Raw genomic sequence first — 20,280 nt, 5'->3', positions numbered from 1 at the left:
GCAAGGCAGCAACACTTCCATGTTTCTGAAAACAGAAACTGGACCTGAGCCAAAAGCATGAGCTGTGTGGTGAGGAAATGCTGTGGGACACCCTTTGGAGTAAGCACCTGCTGTACAAAGCTCAGGGCTGCTCACAAGGGAACTCTGCAGTGACCAGGGAAACACCAGACTCATAAACATGTAAATGCAAGATACCCAACTCCACCGGCACTTTTTTCCAACATAGTAACCACAGCCCTCTGTATTATTTTCTGGATCAGAGAGAGGTAAAAGTCACAGCTCCAGATTCATGTGTTGTACAGCTTCCTTGACAAAATCCCAGATTAACACTTCATCACTGAGCACTGGAAGCTTTGGACAGCGGTGCAAATGCAGTAACTTCTGAGTAGCAAGAGACAAGTATTGCAGATGGTACAGAGGAATCACAACCCAGCAAAACCACATAGGGGATGTTTACTACTACCACCTTTTGAGTGTGAGTGCATTGGCTACACTGTGATGCACATTATATTGCCATAACTCAGACCCAAAGGAAAAAGCATGAAAGATTATTTTCTTACACAGTCTTCTCAGTGTTTTTCAAGAATTCTAATTAAGACCATTAAGGGTCAAAATAGGTACTTCTGCAAAGTACATTAGAGGTTTTAATGTGAGCATAGCAGGGATGTCCCTGGGCACAGCTCTCCAAAAGCAACCTGGCACTGGCAGCGGGCTGAAAACAAGGAGCCAAGAAGGAACTTTGGATGGTGTTAAATTTCACGTGGGTTTGTGGAAAGATTAATGAAGAGTAAAATGATGGTAGGAGATTTTTACTTATCTAAGTAAGGCTTAAAAAAATACTAGAAAAAAGTATAACAGGTTTCTACAGGTGACAAACTGTCACAATTCTTCTGTCTTCTAGCAATTTGTTTTATTAAGTGAGCCAGGAACAAAACCAGATTGCCTCAGCATTAGTTTACTGATGATTTACTAAATGGCAAACACATTACCTGCATTCCTCTGCTGCTCTCATTCATGGTACACTTGATTGCAACCAAGAGGCTATCTCAAAGTAAACCTAATATCCAGTATTACAGGGTGTTAGCATGCTAGGTGCCTTGCTAAATACATTCCCCTCACATGCATCAGAGCATCTTTCTGATTGACATAGGCTCACTGCTCCTTTGTAGACCACTTTAAATTATAAAATCAGAATTATAAAAAGAAATTCTGAAGATTAAAATGAATATAAATTATATCTTTGTAACTATCACAAGTCTGTGTGTAATTTACTAATTGATGTGTTCGTCAATAAATGGTAATTGAGCATATTTGTGTTATTTTGCATATCTGTTGAAACAAGAATCAGCTGCTTTGGACCCAATCATTTTTGTAAAATCTCTGCTAAAGTTGCATGGTCTCCAAAAATTAAGTCTGTTAATATAAAGAATAGCTCTCGATAAATTTAGGGCAGCTGTGCAGAAAAGGAAACCATGGCCTGATTACCTACTTCTCACTAATTTTCCCGAAACTGGGTACTCTAAGGTTAGCCTCAAATCTTCTGAGTATTGCTAAGCTTTAAGTAGGACAACACATGTAGATCCCTAGCATTTTTAAAACATTTTCTTCCCAGCTGCAATATTCCTATGTATGATTGACTGGCTCATTCTGAAGTTCTTCATGTCATTACCTTTTCTTATTAAGCCTGAAGTTTAGCTCCTTACGTTGTCTAAAGAAACATGGTTATTAAAGAAAGATGCTGTGGTCAGGCACAACAGCCTAAAATATCACACAATTATAGGATTTTATCTTCACAAAATGTTGAGTCCCTGAAGAGAAACCATTTAGCCTACAAGTATCCCCAAATTTTGACATTATCAAAAAAAAAAATTATATATAAAAAATGTGAAACCAGTTAAAGACCATGTCTGCATTTATATTAAGCTTTTTTACATGACTTGAAGTAAAAGCCAAACATCCAGCTGCCAGGCATTAAAGTATAAAGAATCAAACACTGGTGCAGCTAATATGGAATTCTAGTCAACTTAATAGTTACAGAGGGATGAGATTAAAATTTTCCAAAGTCTTCAGGTTTCCTATAGAAACGAACATCTGAACATCTTGTGCTGTTTCCCATTCTGATTTCCTGTGGCCATCCCAGAATGCCCTACCATCCAGCACACAGCACACTACAGTCCTTCAGTCACCTTCACACCTTCAGTCACAGTGAAAGGACAGTCTTTCTTACATGCCCTTGGGCCTTACATCTCTCCAGGGACACAGCCCCTGCAAAGCAACAAAGAAGTATTTAAGAGACATGGTATTTAAGAGACCCAGGGACCTGATTTAATGGTGGACTTAGTAGTATTAGGTGATGGATGGACTTGATGATCCTATGGATCTTTTACAACCTTAAATGACCCTGTGATTCTATGAAAATAGGCAGACTATGGCTTTGGTTCTGTGTCAGCCTGATCCTTTCCATGCTGAGGTTCCTGTACCTGTTGTTGAGTTACGACAAGTAAATAATGTTTCCTCTGTGACAAAAATATACCATAATGTAGCAGCTGCACTGTGCACTACAAACACTACTCAAGAAGTTTTGCTTGCATTATTTCATACTGATACATTTTTTTTTATGTATTGCAGTAACTGAATGGTGAGGAGAGACTAGGTTATTTCTTGCCTTATCTTTCCAATCATTAGCTCAGATCCAATCATATTTCTTCTTCACAGGCATGAAGAAGAACATGAAAAGCTCTGTTTCTTACATCTTCAGGCCAAGAAATACCATTCTTTGCTTTTTCATTGTAAAAGAGAAGGAAGCAGTGAAGGGAATTTTCCTTTAGCTATATGGAATAGACATTGTATCAGAGAGGCTTAATCTTGATGTGAAACTGAATATAATCTTATCTCCAAAAATGTGAGGAGAAAACAATAGGAAGAAAAGAAGGGGCAAAATGTTTACAACATGGAGAAAAGAGTGCAAGAGAGGAAAGTCACCATTCTGGACAAGCTGACAGAGTGTTTATATCAGGCTTTTACTGTCAGATACGGGAAACAGTGACAACTACTGAAGCATTATTTCTGTTGGGGAATTTTCTCAGGTGCACAATTATATGAGTCTTATTATTTCTTTCCTTCTGTTCAGAAAAAAAAAAAAAACCACAACAAAACAACCTCTTGACAAGTGATGTTCACCAATGTGTCATCCAACCTATGAAAAGTAGACAGGGAAAGACAGATGACCATTACAGAGCAGCATCAAGTAGTTTCTCCAAATAGTAAGAATGCTGCATCTACAGAAGCCCTTGGGTCACAGCTGTAACATGCCAGGAATACTTGTTTTAATGGACTTCCCTGCCTGGTAAATAACTCTTGGTCTATAAGCTTCAAGCCCAGTATCAAGGTGGTTTTATGCAATCTTATCCTCATTTACAGTTAAAACATAATGCTTCATTCATGACATTTCACAGCTTCAGGAAGCAAAGAAAGATCAGTCTTTTCAAAGCAAAACCATCATCACTTATCAAAGGTGAAATACAGCATGCCAACATTTGTCCTTCCATTTTTCACAAGAGGACACATGAGGAATTCATCAGGAAATGCTACTTCTGGGTGGATGGATGGAGTAGCAGCACATAAATTTTTTTCGGTGTTGTCCACAGAACATAGGTCAGTCTGCTCTGATGGAAATGCACCAGACTAGTCCTTCATATTCTTAGACGTAAGCATCTCACAATTTTGCAGGCCAGTAAACAGTGAATTTTATTCACTGATTTATCAGGGGACCTTAGTGTTTGCTTCACTGAACTTCCTATCTTAAAATCTCTGTCAAAATTGTCCTTGTCTTGCAAACTTTTAACATGAAGTGATTTAATAAAAATGTTGAACATTATAACTTCTATAAATGCTGTGTCACAAAGTAATAAATTAGAGAAACTTCATTTCTGATTTCCCAATAAATGCTATTTTTGTGAAGCATTTGCAGGATAAATTTATTTGAAAACAGAAGAATTCAGAAAATGTTCTTCTTTCCCCACATAAGCTATTTTTAGCTAATAATAAATTTATATCCTCCTATGTAAAAGCATAACCTATTTTTAACCTCACTTTTTCATGTAAAGTTTATGAACAAAATAGTTTAAAACAGGAAATCAGATACCATTTCCTGTTTTAACAAAGATAATCCCTTGACCAGTAGGCACAAATATTCAGTTCTCTTTACTATTAATTAGCGCACTCTTCATCCTATATTTCACAATTTAATGAAAGAAAGCAAGTTGCTGGTAACATTATTAAGTTCAAACCATCTTTCACCTTATTTATCCAGAACTCAATAAAACTGTTCAGCCACAGACTTGCAGCCTCCAGCAAGGTTCCTGCTATTAGTCTTAAATCACTTTTAGACTTGCAATAACAGTAAGTTGCCAAACTCAAATACACATCTATCTACATCTGCTCGATAATTTGTCTTACTGAGCAGTTTGGAAGAATTTCAGTTATTTAACTGAAGCCTTAAAGTTTTTTTTTTTTTGCTGCTTACCACAGAATCAATACTTTCTAAATCTACAAATTACCATTTGAAAAATGTATCTGGAAGAATGCTGAGGGGCTAATGTGTTCTTTCTTTAAGTGAGCATAAGACGGCCTCTGAGAAAAGTGCATGTATGCAAAGAAGTTTAAAAAGGTAACTACTGCTTCCCTCATGAATGGCTGAACCTCAAATTTTCTAGCTTTAACCTTTAAGCACCTTTTCAGAAATGGGTTTATTCAACTGAAGAAAACTATTAGGCCAAAAAAAAAAAAACTAAAATAGGGAGCATGAAACATCATTTCACTTCACCCTGATATGGAGGAACAGCAGTAAGCTGGAAGTGACAAAGTATTGCTGCTGCTACCAAGCTGAACAAAGACAGGCAATGGGGACACTGAGCAGCAGCCACCAACCCTAAGGACTCAGTGACCCCAAGTCTGGCAGCACTAGCCTCTTCAAGCATTGAAAATATCATGAATGGGAGAAGCATATATCTGATTGCCCTTTCCAATGCTCCAATATTACATCTTCTTCATAGGAAGCATAATTAGAATATTAACCCTTAATGCTGCTGTTTCAAGATGTTCCACAAACTGATTTTTGTGCTCCCCACATTTGGTCTAAATGGATGCATACAAGGCTGATTAATTGAACAATCAGGGTGGGCAGGCAGGACTGCAGCATGACAGAGAAGCTGCCACGAGCTGTGTGGTTTGGTCACCTGCTTCCTGCTCTGCTATGGTGAACAACCAGTAAGGCTCAAATAAAGCGCTCAAACTCCCATAAATTTAGCTTTCCAACACTGCATTCCTATTTCACGTGTGAAGTCACGTGCAAAATTGAAGGGCAGTGGTCTAGAGTTTCTGCCACTTTCCATCCAAATTGCACTTCCCAGTGTCAACAGGGAAGTACAACTAATAGCAAGCCCCATCAAATATGCTAAGGTACAAAATCAAAGCAGTTTTATCCCCATATGGTGCCTCACTCTCAATTTCTTTTTTACTTTCTTAAATGATGCAGTTTCATTCATCCTCTCTTGGGGTCATATACTGTAAATCAGAAAAAAGGGAATGAAACAGACAGAAAAAATAACTGTGCTTATAGTTAGGTCTTAGTAGAACAAACAGAAAGATCTTGATGATTTCCAGTCTCTGGTGGCCTTGAATAAAGTATGTTTTAAAAGAAGTGCCCCTTTAGCCGCAGGCATGGTACAGGTGATTCTAATTTTATTTGCCTACACTAACACTATCTACAACTGTAAGACAGCTGCACTGAGTTCATTACATACTACTTCACAAGTCTGATGAGGGCAAGACATTAACAACCACACTGAAGAAAACTGTTTCAGAGTATAATGAGTAGTCTTTGCTCCAACTTCACTTAAACTTGTCCACACTAGCCAGGCACTACCCTTGATCAAGTAATCCATACTGCTGATGCATCAATTCAGCTAATCTTAACTGAAAACAACTGCTACAATGCTTCAGATCTACACGCATCAGTTTAACAAATGCCTGTTCAGCAGCTCTGACCTGCCATACCTTTCACTGATCAGCAAGCAGAGCCTTTCACATGCAAAGCAAACTAGGTAAAATTACAACATAAGAGATGTGAGGCTATGGAAAAAGAAATTCAACGTCAGGTGTTCTGAATTCAGGGTATCACTTACTGACTACAGTGAAATGTGAAAGTCACTTTTTGTGCATGCAAATAAATGTCTGTTTTAAGGTACCTGTTCAGACAAACTAGTTTAGGTTAATAGAAACACATGTTTATTACTTAAGTCTAAAAGCCTGAACACAGTATTAAAATTGCAGGGATGTATTTAATAAAAATACCTCCGGAAAAGAGGACATAGGAAATGTCACTGATACAAGGAATACATACAGCTCACTTTTGTTATTAAAAAGTTAATTTTCAAGTGTCTACAGCCAAGTCTAAACATTTGCATAGTGAAATTATTCTCAGACATTGCTTAAAATAATGCAAGATTGGAAAATATATACGGACACTGAATACAGAAAACTACTTTTACAATAGCCATACTGAAATTGTTTGTAAATGGTTATACTGAGAAAAATCTGATCTACTCTAAACGTTAAGCACCTTACCAAACAATGCATGTAATTTATTCTGTGATACATTGCTTAATGGTTTCATCCCATCCCAAAACAGCAAGCCCTCCTGCAACCACTCAGTTTGCTGAAATAATGCATCTCACTACTTCTTTTTTCTACTCAATTGAAAACAAAGCAAAACCAGTTCTGCTAACTTTACAAATGCTGTCCCTTGAGAAATCTAAGGCTAGTGTGAAGGAAGCTGTAATCAAGATGCAATTGAATTTTGCCAGTAGGACCAGCAATGGGACCTGCTCTTTTGTCCAGAAAAGGTAATACATTGTACTGCATTATAATGTAGGTTAAACAGTACTTACTGCCAAACACAAAGAGCAATCAAGAGAGATTTGAATTACCTGGAATTTAAGTGCCTTGCCTTTCAAAAGACATGGAGAGGATGATATATTTTTCAAGCCACTCTTTTCTTCCCCCACTAAAAAAAAAATATAAATCCCGAATCATAGGTAAGGCATGTTCTGCTCTCTCTTAAACCCATGAATTACTCCCACGACTTCTTCCTGGACAGATCTTAGATCATGTCATTGTTTCAGCTGACAATTTTGGAACATCTTCAAGTCTTTCTTACTATTGTGACTTCAGTGCCCTCTCCCAGTTCTCCATGCATATCCTGGATGTATCTTCAAATAATTTCTCAGATATCTCCTCCCAATGGTACAACTCTCAATTCAACTTCTTTCTCTTTCTAGCTAAACCCACAATTCTAATCTTCTCCCCAATTTTCTATTTTCATCTTCTCACCACAAAGGGACACAATCATCCTTGACTCTTAACTGTATCTTGGTCCACACACCTGGGATGTTCCCAGAGGCTGCCACGTAGGCCTTTTTATTATAGTCTACAGACTTTACCTTGTCCTTTCAGCTGAACCATTCACTTGGGCCTACTTTTGCCTCATCTATAGCAACTCTCTCTGGCCAACCCAATACAGCCACATCATGCAATCTGCCAAGGAACATGGATGATTTGCTGGTGCTATACCACCCATCTCTCAGCCCCTGGGTTTTAAACACACTGAACTAAAATTTATTGTTCTCACCTCATCTTCTTGCCAATGACCTTAACTGTGTTCTTACCTCCTGTCCCATCAATTATACATTGAATAATCTATCAAATTTCCTATGAATGTAGCATCATTCAGCATTTCCACATATGCCCTCCTTCAGAATGTTGTGCCCAGTGAAATCCAGAAAGTCTCTTTTCCTCCTCTTCAGAAGGAATTACACCTACTATAATAAATGCTATATAATCTAATAGAAGAGCAGATAGGCTTTTCATTTTCTTAGGATTTTTCAGTTGAGAACTGCACAATTTCACTCCTGAGTTTAACAGAAAACAGAAGTTATAAAGTTACATTTTTTCCCACACTTGTTGCAATTACATCAAAACCAGTATGCAAAATCTATGAGCTGCTACTATATTTTCAAATAGCTATCTGGCACTGTTAAGCTATTAACCACTATGAAAGAAAAAATTAATTTAGCAGGAAACAGTATCTTCCTTCCCAAAGTATTCAAAACAGATTTACTTCAAGTGTTTCTTCCCCCTTGCAATATTCAGGTAATATTTTAGCAGGACAGAAGGGAAGCTTTTCTTCTAAGACGAGCTTAATTTCTAGCACATCACATGGAAGAGAACAACGGAAATACAGCTCAGTGTGAGAAAGCACCAAAGTGCAATGGCTTTTTGGGTGGGGGTGGAGAGAAACATGCATACGACTAAAATCTAGTAATACTCCACCCAAGCATTGCTAGTGAATGACCTCACTTGTTTCCTACATATACTCCAGCAGTCTTCCTGCCATCACTCTGTTGAGCCAAGCAATGATGTCAACAGTCCACCTGTGAGAGTGTTGTAGCCCTCTGGGTCAGGGTCACAGAGAACTCAGAGAAAAACTCTGCCAGTGTTAATTACATGCACCTCTTGTTTCACTGCTGATTTCCTCTGATAAGGCTCAGCTCACTTTTCCTGGAAAGACAACTATGCTGGAAGGGAACCATAGCCAAGTATTACTCAAAACAAGTATCACATAGAGAATATGAAGATAACACATTATTTAGTTTTAAATATATATATATACACACACACACATATATATATGTCTAACAGTGCTGATATATATATAAATTTAATTTATGTGTACTAACAACAAGGCTAAACTACAAACGCTAGTTACTGCAGACAGCTTCTAATCTTTCAGCAGTACACCTCTCTTCCATTTGTAATGCTCTTCGCAGTTAAACTGGAGCAGAATTCTAACAACCTGCTTTACCACTGGTAAGTTCTGCTGAGCTAGAGTGAGAGAAGCTTGTCCAGTAAATAATACTCTTTGAGAATGAAGTTTGACATTTAATTAGTGGATCTCTTGCTCTTCAGTTAATTCTAGAGAAAGAATTGGATCATAAAAGTGTTAGGAACACATTCAGACTTGTTCATACATTCAGATTCGTAGCAACTCTAATAGTTTCAAGAAATGTTCTGTTCCACATTCTTGACCATCAACAATATTTTCCAAACAATTAACGATTAGCATATATTTAGATCTTTATACACTATCTTGCTCTATAAACTCTCCTAAAATACAAAACACTAAAAGTATATTACCTTCTCCATTCCTGATGCGGGAAAAGTATGGCAATGCTATGTTTCACTGAAGTCAAAGTAACTAACTAGAACACATTATTAAAAATCTCCTCGAGTAGAAAATTCTGTATCTATTTATCTATCTACAGTGTTTTTCTTAAGAACTTTTCTGAAGTTTTGGTTCTGGGTGATGAATTAAAAACAAGAGGTATCACTTAAAATTATTTTGTCTATAGTGGTGTCCTACAGACAATTCTAGTGGATTTATGAGGCTGAACTGCAGCTAGTTTATGTTGAGGAGGGCAACATGACTCATTCAGAAAGTTCAGCCCAAGAACATTTCACTCTGACATCCTACAGAATATCTCCCTTATGGATTTCAAGCAGTTGCTGCCCGTTCTTCACGTACACTCCTCACAACTTTATGACACACAATTTCCAGTGCAAATTTGAATCCAGGCCATGAAGAAGATACTAGAACTTCTGACAAACTGCATTCTCTTACCAGTAATTGGAGTTCATTCTTACACTATTTAAACACACAGCTGTGCAGTGCTTCTGGTGGATGTACATCATGTAGCCACACAGAAGGAAAGCACATCCCCATGACCAGTGAGCTAAAGTGACACAGTTTCCTGAACTCCAGGAACTCTTCTGGTCAGAAAGTACTTCCTTCCTTGTTTCAAACACTTGATTGTTTCAGAGGGAATTCAAAACAATAGATTAGAAACTTTCAGCCTTTGCTAAGCATACTGCTAGGCAAGGAAATCAGGCCATGCTCTGGGAAGATGAGATAACATTGGGAGAGGACTCTTCCGGAAATGCAATAGCTTTTGCATCCCTTCTCCAGCACCATCACATGAATCAGCTACATATAAGTAATAATTCCTGCTATGAGATGTCAGATGCAGTTCAACTATTGTTTGAAAGAAGATGTGCATGGTTAGCAAAAGGCATGAGCTAACACAGCAGTAATTTCTCAGCTACTTGATAAGCCATGTCAGGGAACAAAACCGTAAGAGTTTCTTAATCTGAGTCTGTACTTTTAATGAATAATTAGGAAGAAAGTATGACAATTTCCTCTTTTTAGTACTTCACTGAATTCATTGAATGAATTCATTCATTCTCCTAAAAAGGTGTTGTTATTTCTGCAGTTACAAACCAATCCCCAATACTCTCTCAAAGTATCCTTCTGGACAAAACATCCAGTATTCAACTAGACAAATGCATAATACAACGAGTGAACAACTGACTGGCAGGTTGGGCTCGAAGTGTAAATGGGGCTACATCAGGTTGGTGGCCAGTCACCAGAGGAGTTCTGCAAGGCTCCGTTTTAGGGTCAGTTCTCTTTAATGATTGTATCCAAGTATGTAAATCATCTGGACACAGGAGTTGAATGTATACTAAGTAAGTTTGTGGATGATGCTGAATTAGGAAGAATTGTTGACTCCTTTGAGGGTAGAAAGGCTTGGAGATATACCCTGACAAAACTAGAGGGCCAGCAATCACGAACCATGTGACATTTAAAAATAGCAAGTGCTGGATTCTGCACCAGGGTTGGGGCAATTCTGCATCTGTATACAACTGAAGGATGAGGGACTGGAGAGCAGCTCCATGAAAAGGAATCTGGGGGTTCTGGTTTAACACATGGTAGTAGAATGCTCTTGGCAGCCAAAAGGGCTAACTGTACCCTGGTGTACATCAGGCCCAGCATTGCCACTAGCTGAGGGGAGTGGCTGTCCTCTGCTCTCTGTGGCCTCATCTCAAGCACTGAGCATGGGTTTGGGTGCCACAATGTAAGAAGGACATAAAACTATTAGAGAGCATCAAAGGTGAGGCACAAAGACTACAAAGGGTCTAGGAGGCTGTTGTAGTTTATCCACAGACATACAAGGAGCAGCTGATGTTCCCTAGTTTGTTCGGCCCAGAGCAGAGGAGAGCTACAGCTCCTCACAGAGGGGAGCAGAAGGGCAGTGCTGAGCTTTGCGCTCTGGTGACAGAGACAGGGCCTGAGGGAACAGCATGGAGCTGTGCTAGGGAAGGGTCAGGTTGGGTTTAGCGAAAGGGTCTTCACCATAGGGCGGTGGGCATGGAACAGGCTGCCCAGGGCAGTAGGCACAGTCCTAAGTGCCAGAGTTTAAGGAGTGTTTGGTCATTGCTCTCAGACATAGGGTTTGATTTTGGGTGGTCCCATGTGGAGTCACCGGTTGACTCAATGATCCTTATGCATCCCTTCCAACACAGAATCACAGAATGCCCCAAGATCACGTAACTACAGTTATTTACAAGCTGCAATTTGAATAACAAAAGGAAACAATAATGCAATTGTATTTTTTTCAAGATGAGGGTGCTTAAGTATCTTTGACTCAAAAACGTAAGAAACAGCAACAATTCTCTCACACCCTGTAGCCAGAGCTTTTATATATTATACTTTCCTAATTCTCTTTTCCTATCAACATAGAGCTACACAACATCAAGGAATAAAATTATTATTTAAAAAATGAGAACTCACCTGGTTCTACACATTTTTTAGTGACAAAGTAGTACTTCCATATCAAGCTAGATCAAAAGGAGTGATCAAGGTGAATGCTCTATACTCACCGTTCCTACCAGGGGGTAGATGAACCCAGCTCCAATACTGGCTCTCACATCACTAATCGGTAAAATGAAACCAGTTGGAACACCCTTCTTCTCTGGTTGATGGGAGAGGGATAGGTGAGTTTTTGCCATGCATATGGGAAGTTTTCCAAATCCCTAGCCAAAATTGGAATGAAAATAAAAGATTACAGTAACACAGAACACATTTTCACTTTGTCATTAACATTTCTATAAAACCTAAATCTATGTATCAACAACTAACCTCAGTTCCTTAACAGCTAATATTTCAGAAATTGACAGAATACTGTATTTTATATGTTATTCTCTCTCAGTTCAGGCCCATACCTTCAAAGAGAGCTGCCTGTAGTAAACCCAGCTTCTCATGTGAATTCTCACTCTAGAATTAGGTGCAAAATGTTGCCAATAGAACAGCTAGAGCGTGCTGTTTTCTGAAAGAGTGGTCAAGCACTTCTCTCTGGAATCTAGTGAACTAATTAAATACCTAGATGAGATGGGAATTCATAGCCCCAGAGCCTCTAAGGGAGTCTTCTCAAAGATAAAAATAAATAGCTTGTGATATTTTGCTTTTAAAAAGCACAAAGTGTGTGAGGCGATGGCAGCCACTTTACTTACGAAAATGTAATAGTTAGCCGAAAAATGGGAGAAAACATCAGGGAGCTCCCCTAACACTGTTTGTCTCCAAGATTATTGATTAACCTTGAGTAAGGCACATTCCACTCTTCTCTTTACGCCTTGACAAACAAGGATGCAATTCACAAGGCCAGGAGAGGCGGTACTACACTCTGCAGCTCATTGCTAACAGCAATTCTTTAATGACACTGTGAAAGTATTTCCTGACACTAACATTTAGACTAAAAGCGGATTAGTGGGAAAAGAGAAAGAAATGGGTTATTCTTCTCCATCTAGAAAATCAAGTTAATTCTCAGGAGATTTGCATTATAGAGAAAATGGCTATACTCTGCTTGTCTGGCCAAGCTGCTGAAGCATACTAAGGAATTTTTCCATGACACATCATCTGTAGTTTCTATTTTCTAACAGAAAGACTCCAGCCATGTTTACTTCCAGAAGTCATTCTGTTTACAGAAATACATTCACCTCTCTACACTGTTTCAAAATAGAACACTCCTATGTTTTAGGAACAGTAATCTATTTTATCTTCTGATGTTTATAATCCCTTGAAAATAACATGAACAAAAGGAAAGCAAACAATTCCCCAAGTGTTGGAAGTGCTGTTACTAAAATGCATAGCTATGCACCCTTTTTTGCAGGTACAAATGAACAGTAATTTGCTAGAGTTGTGCAGATTCTCTAGCAACTACTTTTGCAAGTATGCAGTTGTTGCATTCAGAGAAATAATCCTAAATTACCACTGTGCAAAGAGAGCATAGGATTTCATCAATAATCCCAGATGGATTCCAACCATCACTCGTATCTTACACAGATATGTATGGATGCTATAAGAAGATGGCTTTCAAGGTTGAAACTTTTCAGTTCTGTTTCATTTAATCCAATCTAAACCAACCCACATGGACCTCCATAGTTAAGTATCATGGGTAAGCTCATGCCTTTTAATAAAGCTGATCTAAACACTCCAATCACAGAACATTTTACAACCCAAGGTCTCCTGAGTCTCATCCAGCAGGCACTTGATGGCATATTTCATTGATGCTCTTACCTGCCGGGTATAACGATCAATTTGTGATTGTGCAGCAGGAGATAACTCTATATCCTGTGCTCCATATACTTTCTGAGCAATGGTCTTTATTTTTTCAGCAATCGGAAGCTGCAGAAATAGGAAACAATATATGTAAGAACAGAATCCAAGAGAAACTAGTATCTTGTTTGCTGAGTGAGAAATCTTAATTTTTCATTTAGATTCATCCTTTTTAAAATAGTCTTGTTACCAAAGTAAAGGGTACTGGTGATGGATATGATATTCACCTAGAGGTACATGAATTAGAACCATTATTTCAGCTACTCCATCACCATCATTGAGGAGCCATAAAATTTGTGCTTTACAGAGTTGGCAACAGGAGCTTATGCTCTTGCCTGAAGAGGGAAAAGAAAACTACTGCTATGTAGTTCCAAGAATCAAGACTTAACCCAAAGAACAGACCAAAGGAAGCAAACTCCAGTGGGTTAGCAGGGATCCAGACTATTGTGACACTATTTGTATCAAAGTAAAAATAACCAACACAATGAGGGGACATGACAAAAGTAGAAGGAAGGCAGGCAGGCTTCCTCTGAGAAGCAAGACATCAGAAAATTTCAGACCTATCACTGCTTCTTTAATTCCTCACCTTCCGTTCTTCTTAGCATACATATTTTGACCTGTATCATCAATATAGCAAATTATTTGGAAGAGTTCAACACCCTCTCCAAAAACAAAACAAAACAAAGCAACCCAATCCAAGCATTTTATGACATCAAAATTCAAAGTCACTAAATTCAACTCCGAACTCTATGAGCAGCCCCACCACATTATTTATCTCAAACCAAATATGATCTGCTCTTAGAGCTTCTGTTTGAAGGCAGATCCAGACTTTAACATTCAGGCTCTTAGAAATCCTTTCACAGATTTTCAGCAGAGAGTTTTTTTGTGGTCAGATCAGGCACTTACTTTTTGTGCCATCATTTATTTAGAATAAACAGCTTTTATCTCTTTCCTTCCTTTTGTTTGGCATGACCCTGAAGACAGCAATTATGGCCCCTAAACAACCATCAGCTTCTTGTTTCAGTGTGAACATGAAAGATGAAAGATGGACCACAGCTCTCTGTTCTAGTTCAGCTACTTCAGTACCAACCACAAACGGACAGGAACACGTGCAGTACTCCAGGGGATATCACACCTGTAATTTGTACTCCAGCATATTTAAGTAACAATAGATGAAGAAGAAATGCTAAACAAAAAGAGATAGTTTTGGAATGAAGACTTGATAATCTCAAGGAAGTAACACACAAAAAGCACCAGAATAAAAATGAAGAGTTTGATTTTATACCAGCGCAGTCAAGAAGTAGGTTTGTGAATAACAAAGTAGCTAGTGCATTTATGGGAAGTTCCACAGTTAATCACATTTTTGAGGTGCCTAGAAGCAACGGTTCTTCTGCAAAGATACATCAGTTAAAGGGCCTCTATCAGGCTGATCTTTCTGTATTTCTGATTAAATTTTAGAAAAATGGAAGTTTAAAAAATGTTTACATTAACAAAGAACTCCAGTAACAGAGACATTACAAACAATAAGCTTGCCGGACTTTCAAGCAGCTTAAATATAAGACTGCGAAAGGCTACTAAGGCTTAAATAAAATCCCTCCCTCGTAAGAAATTTCAAAATGCAATTTTAAAGATGTGCCACAAGACACCTTCTGAACATGCTGACCATATAATTATTGCACCTTAATTGGGTAGAATGCTGTCACATTCCCGACTTCAGGCTTTTTAAATGAATCCAAGTAGAGTAATAAAACCTAATGAGGACTGGAGATAACACATTATGAATACCCTGGATATAATTCCTGGCAGCATAAAGCTGAGTGAAATACCTCAGTGACATGGGTAGTCATCAAGACACTAAACTTCCTTCAACGTGGTAAAGTAAGTTCCTGACCACTGCAGTCTAGAATGCAAAACACATCTGTTAAACTTGCCATCTGGAAGCTGTTTGCTGGCAGGGAAGAACTAACAGCAAAAGGTAAAGGCGAGAGGAATTCCCCTCCCTGTTGTCATTAGGTCAACATCAAAACTAACAGTTTTCCACTTAAATCTCAGTCGTTTCACTGAGATGGAGAGCTTCATTTAGATTCAATTTGCATTTGCTTCAAAATATTTCAAACTAATTTGACAGCAGTATAATTACTATGCCCTCCTTCCAGGAACCATAGCTGCAGTTGCCAAACAGACTGCAGTATGGTTCTGGCTAACATCACAACAGACTGCTTTAATGAAGGTGGTGGCACTCGGCCTCCCAGGAGATCTATTTTGTATGATCAAGTCTGAGCTGGACAGTGGGACTGTTTTCTACAGATTTTTTTTTTCTTTAAATAAATAAATAAGTATTTTTGGGATACGTTTCAGCATCCACACCTCAATTTTTGCAAATTTAACCTAAAAAGAATCACCAGTTGGGAAACAGATGCAAGAATGTGAATGTCAAACAAAACTTCTTCTGAAACTGCCACATGTTTTCACAAGGAATGTACATACAAGAGGGTGAGGCAATGCACTTGATGTTATGAAAGAGTTTGAGTTCATTTAGCTTCACAACAATCACAGATGAGTCCTGGCTAAGCACAGGCCAGACAGAAATCAGCAGGGAGGCACAGCTGCTCTATACACATTAACACAGCCCATGCATGTGCACAGTGTTAGACATGCTTCCTTCCTGAAGTTTCAGGAGTAGGCAGAGGAGAACACTACACTGTGCTAAGGATCCACCTGTTTCCTAGTATTTAGTGGGATTTTTAAGAGATCATCTATTTAGATTCACAAGTGTAAGAGCTTTTTGAGCTAAAAAGTTTTCTGTATTTAACAAGCAATATTTCTGTATTGTTAGCAAGCAATACTGTTGGATAATTTCATTTAACTTAATGAAGTAGTTAAAGCCACATGATAATTTATATGAGAGAGAAAAATTCATTTCAGTTGAAATTGACATACTGGTATTTACTAGAAAAGAAGCCTTAGTAATGGCAGAAGTCTGGATGTTTACATGACATGCATAGAAACAATTCTAGGTTGTTCTTATCTCATTTTTAAGGGTAAGTTTAGGGTTAGGTTTTCAACAATTGTTGATTAATCACAACTGAAGTACTTTCATTGACGGGAACAGAGATCCACCCTACGTAACAATGCTTCATAGTGCTAGCTTGTATGGAAAAATTGTTTAGGTGAACTCAAAGGAGCTGAAAAATAATTTAGCATCTAAATCTTTAAGATGCTTTAAGCAGCATTTCTGCTCCAACAGATACCAGACTGTTCTAAAAACTCTTGTGAGCTATCTAGTCATAACATACCTTGGTCAAATACCTGCCAGCAGAAGCCATGCATCTCAAGTATTTAGAAAAAAATAAGTCTTACTGTATCTCTCATGCATTTTTTCTGATTATTTTCTGCAATAGGCTAGGATATTCTTGAACAAGTTGTTCATTCAACAACTAGTTTTTCAGATAGATTGTGGAGTCTCTTTTCTTGGAGATCTTCAAAATTCAGGCAGCCTGTTCTAGATGTGTTTGACTAAATGACCTTGAGAGGTCACTTCCAATCTCAACCATCTGCACCACTGCATCATCTGTGGTGATGCAACTGTGGACCCTCAACCAACAATCTCTATAAAAGAAGAATGAAAAGTCTGGTCTGGATGGTGCGTGCAGAACTGCATCCTTAAAAACACCAACTTAGCTCTACAGCCCTTCTGCTGACTGGACAGCTATGATGACAATGATATTTACAAAACATGCAGACAATGAAAGTGTCAAAAATACACAAGATTTAGAATCAGCAATAAAAGCTGTTCTTTCATTTTCTTTAAGGAAGGTTGTGAATATTTTGCAGCGAAGCACATTTAAGCAGTGAAGAGGTGAAAGCTACACAATAGAACAAATTTAAAGAAAATTTGACTTTTATAGGTAGCAACTATGTATTAACATGAACACTGACAGAATGTTCAAATTCAGTTTTAGCTTCTCAGGAAAATGGCAGCATGAAATGCTCAAGGTAAATTTATACTGAATGTAAGAAGGTGCTACATGGTCACGTCATACAAGTATCTGCTAATGACTAAGTAGTTTTGATGTTGCTCTGAGAAGTAACTGATCATCCCAGCCCTGCTAAAGGCAATGTGCGTTTCTGAAATCATGAAGAGCTTCCAAAGCCATAGGCTTCTTCTGAGGCAAGCACAATCATGCATGCTTGTTGAGGCTACCAAGCATCTACACCATAAATAGATTATCTCTTTGGCTAAAGCTTAACAAGTACTAGCTACAGCAAAGGTACACAAACTGCTTTCACAAAAACAACATCTGTGTACTGGTACAATTCATTATTTGATAGAGTACAATCAAAGTAAGAGATCAACAGTAATAAAGAGTGAAGCATGTCATTCTCAAGACTGAATTGACTATCCAAGATTAAATCACACCAGTGTCATCATTCAGCCATGCTTCTACTTCCAGGTCATTCCCTTACAGGAAGAGATATTAAATTGGTGCTGTTTATTACATTATGTTCTTTCTTCTAACATTATCAACAGCATACATATACCACACGATACCATAATAAAACTTTCATTCCTGTTAGCCTTTTCTAACATTTCTTTCATTCTTCATCTCTTCTTCTGTCTTCTATGGCAGCAGACTGTGAATTATCATTTTTCCACAAGAAGTTTGATGAGGATTTCCTAGGACATCAGAACATCTTGCATAGCCCCTCCTTGTTCCTTCCTCCCCCTGCTGCTCACACTCATTGTTGTGCCAGTACAACCTAGACAGCAGCACCACTGTTCTGTAGCTGCACACAGTAGAGAAACTGATCCAGGAAAAAAATACACCTATCTTAAATCAATACACAGAACCACTTAACTATAAAGAGAAAGCCAGTATAAAGCAGAGGTACAGAGATAGCTAAATCGCCATTGCCACAGAGAAGAATGTTCAATGTGTTTGAGAAAGATCACAGAAGTGTGCGGGTACCACAAGTGCACTGGGACAGGGATACTCTGCTAGGACTATAACACCTGACATCAGTCCTGCTGCCATCAGTCAGTACCATGTGAAATGATAAGGCCACAATACCGGGGACTATGCTTGGGAGTCCCATCTTTTGCATCCTAATCTGGACATCTGACTTCAAGCTGTTTGACTACTGGAGAAAGGAGTCCATCTTTTTAACTAGCCATACACTAATCTCAGGGATTGCTAAAAACAACCTCTGGTACTTCCTTCCTTCTGCATTAAACATTCCACCTGACTCTTCCCCACCAAAAAAGGGTTCAGCAGAAAATGGTCTCTGAAAAAACAGAGCCAACAGCTATAAGTCTGTAGTCATTCTTCATTCTGCAAGGTCTCAGCAAAGCCTACGGCTACTCTGATAAGCAGTGGTTATATCGCTTAAATTGAATACTTGTAGACAGTGCAACACTGTCTGAAAGAATCTCTTCACAGCCATACAGTATAAATGTTTAGAACTAATTTATTCCCTCAGAAAACCCGCGATTTGCTTAAAAACATGCATTTAAACATAGAATATATAAAAGCCACTGCCCTACCACTCACAATTTTGACATTGCATGCTTCAAGTTTTATAAAGATTGACCTTAGTCCTACTGCCTATAATACTGTCACTGTTTTACTTAAGAAGTCACCAACCTCTGGATTTATTGTTCCTGAACTGCATGTGCTTTAGCAGAAATTCTTAAAATGGTTTAAAATTCAAGGCAGTGGCACTTGTTTTTATTTAAAATTTCAAATAATGCATTCCCTGAAAGCAATAATAAAGAATCACTGGTTGACTAAGTGAAATAGTATGCAGACATCCCTCATTCCTCTCCTTGGGAACACTGCCAAATGAAAACATATGATGGGAGTATGGCTGAAGGTGCTGTGTGGGGTGACAGAGTGCAGCACTAAAACAATAGCTGACTCTGCACATTCAAACTCCTACTTCTAGCTTTTCCCTTGGATAAAATAAAAACACATTTATTAAAGTATCTGTATATTCTGGTTCCAGAAGACCTGTGGCTGACAGAAGGATTCCCAAATCTCTAGCACTCCTCTTCCTTTGTTGGCGCAAGACAAGATTTTGTTTTTTAATTTGCAGAAAAGCATATTCAGTCAAGTTAAATGGTTTGTGAATCAACACCTAAGCCTGTGGCCTCAGAGATTTATTTTCCAGCTTTGAAATCCCAGCTGTGCCTAAGACAGTTTCTTCATAGAAAGAATAGGAAAATAATAAAAACAAACACAAAAGTGCAGTGTCGTCAAGAGCTTACACACACCAAAAAGATAGAGTGAATCAAAGACAGCTTCCAATCTCAGAACAGTCAATTCAGTGGAAAAAAAAAGTGTCCAGAGTCCACCACAATCTTTTTGATGGGAATGAGAGGAAAGGCTGGTACAGCCCCATGGAATTCCTCTTTAATGTGGCTTTGTTGCTAAATAGCTCACTAGCAATGGGCTGGGGGAAATAATGTAAGAACTCGCATACCCCAGAAGGCAGCACAGTCTACGTTTCAAGATGAGAAATGATCTTCATTGGCTATTAGTAAAAGTTTCAGTGAGGAGCATATATCATTTTATTTATCCCCTCTCTAGCAGTATTTAGGAACCTTCAGTTTTGTCCATCCAAGACAAAAGAACAGAGGGACGGATTAGATGCTTAGATATCAGTACAAGGAGAAGAAAATATTTCCCTCACCACTTGCATTGGAATTAAAA

At 38.3% G+C, this 20,280-nt stretch overlaps 1 protein-coding gene across 1 annotated transcript in view; it reads right to left on the bottom strand.

Annotated features, from left to right (window-relative positions):
- Window positions 1–20,280, bottom strand: part of MTHFD1L (methylenetetrahydrofolate dehydrogenase (NADP+ dependent) 1 like) — a 139,218-nt gene that overhangs the window by 31,104 nt on the left and 87,834 nt on the right. The window contains exons 25-26 of the mRNA XM_031611998.2: window positions 13,529–13,636; window positions 11,836–11,988 (exon numbers count right to left, since the gene is read on the bottom strand). Of these exons, the coding sequence (XP_031467858.2) occupies window positions 11,836–11,988; window positions 13,529–13,636 (261 nt within the window). The remainder of the gene's footprint in view (window positions 1–11,835; window positions 11,989–13,528; window positions 13,637–20,280) is intronic.

The sequence above is a fragment of the Phasianus colchicus genome, chromosome 2 (assembly GCF_987193195.1).
Source record: "Phasianus colchicus chromosome 2, bPhaCol1.hap1.1, whole genome shotgun sequence".
Lineage (NCBI taxonomy): Eukaryota > Metazoa > Chordata > Aves > Galliformes > Phasianidae > Phasianus > Phasianus colchicus.
The sequence above is the reverse complement of the archived record's forward strand: the minus strand, read 5'-3'. Positions and strand labels throughout refer to the sequence as shown.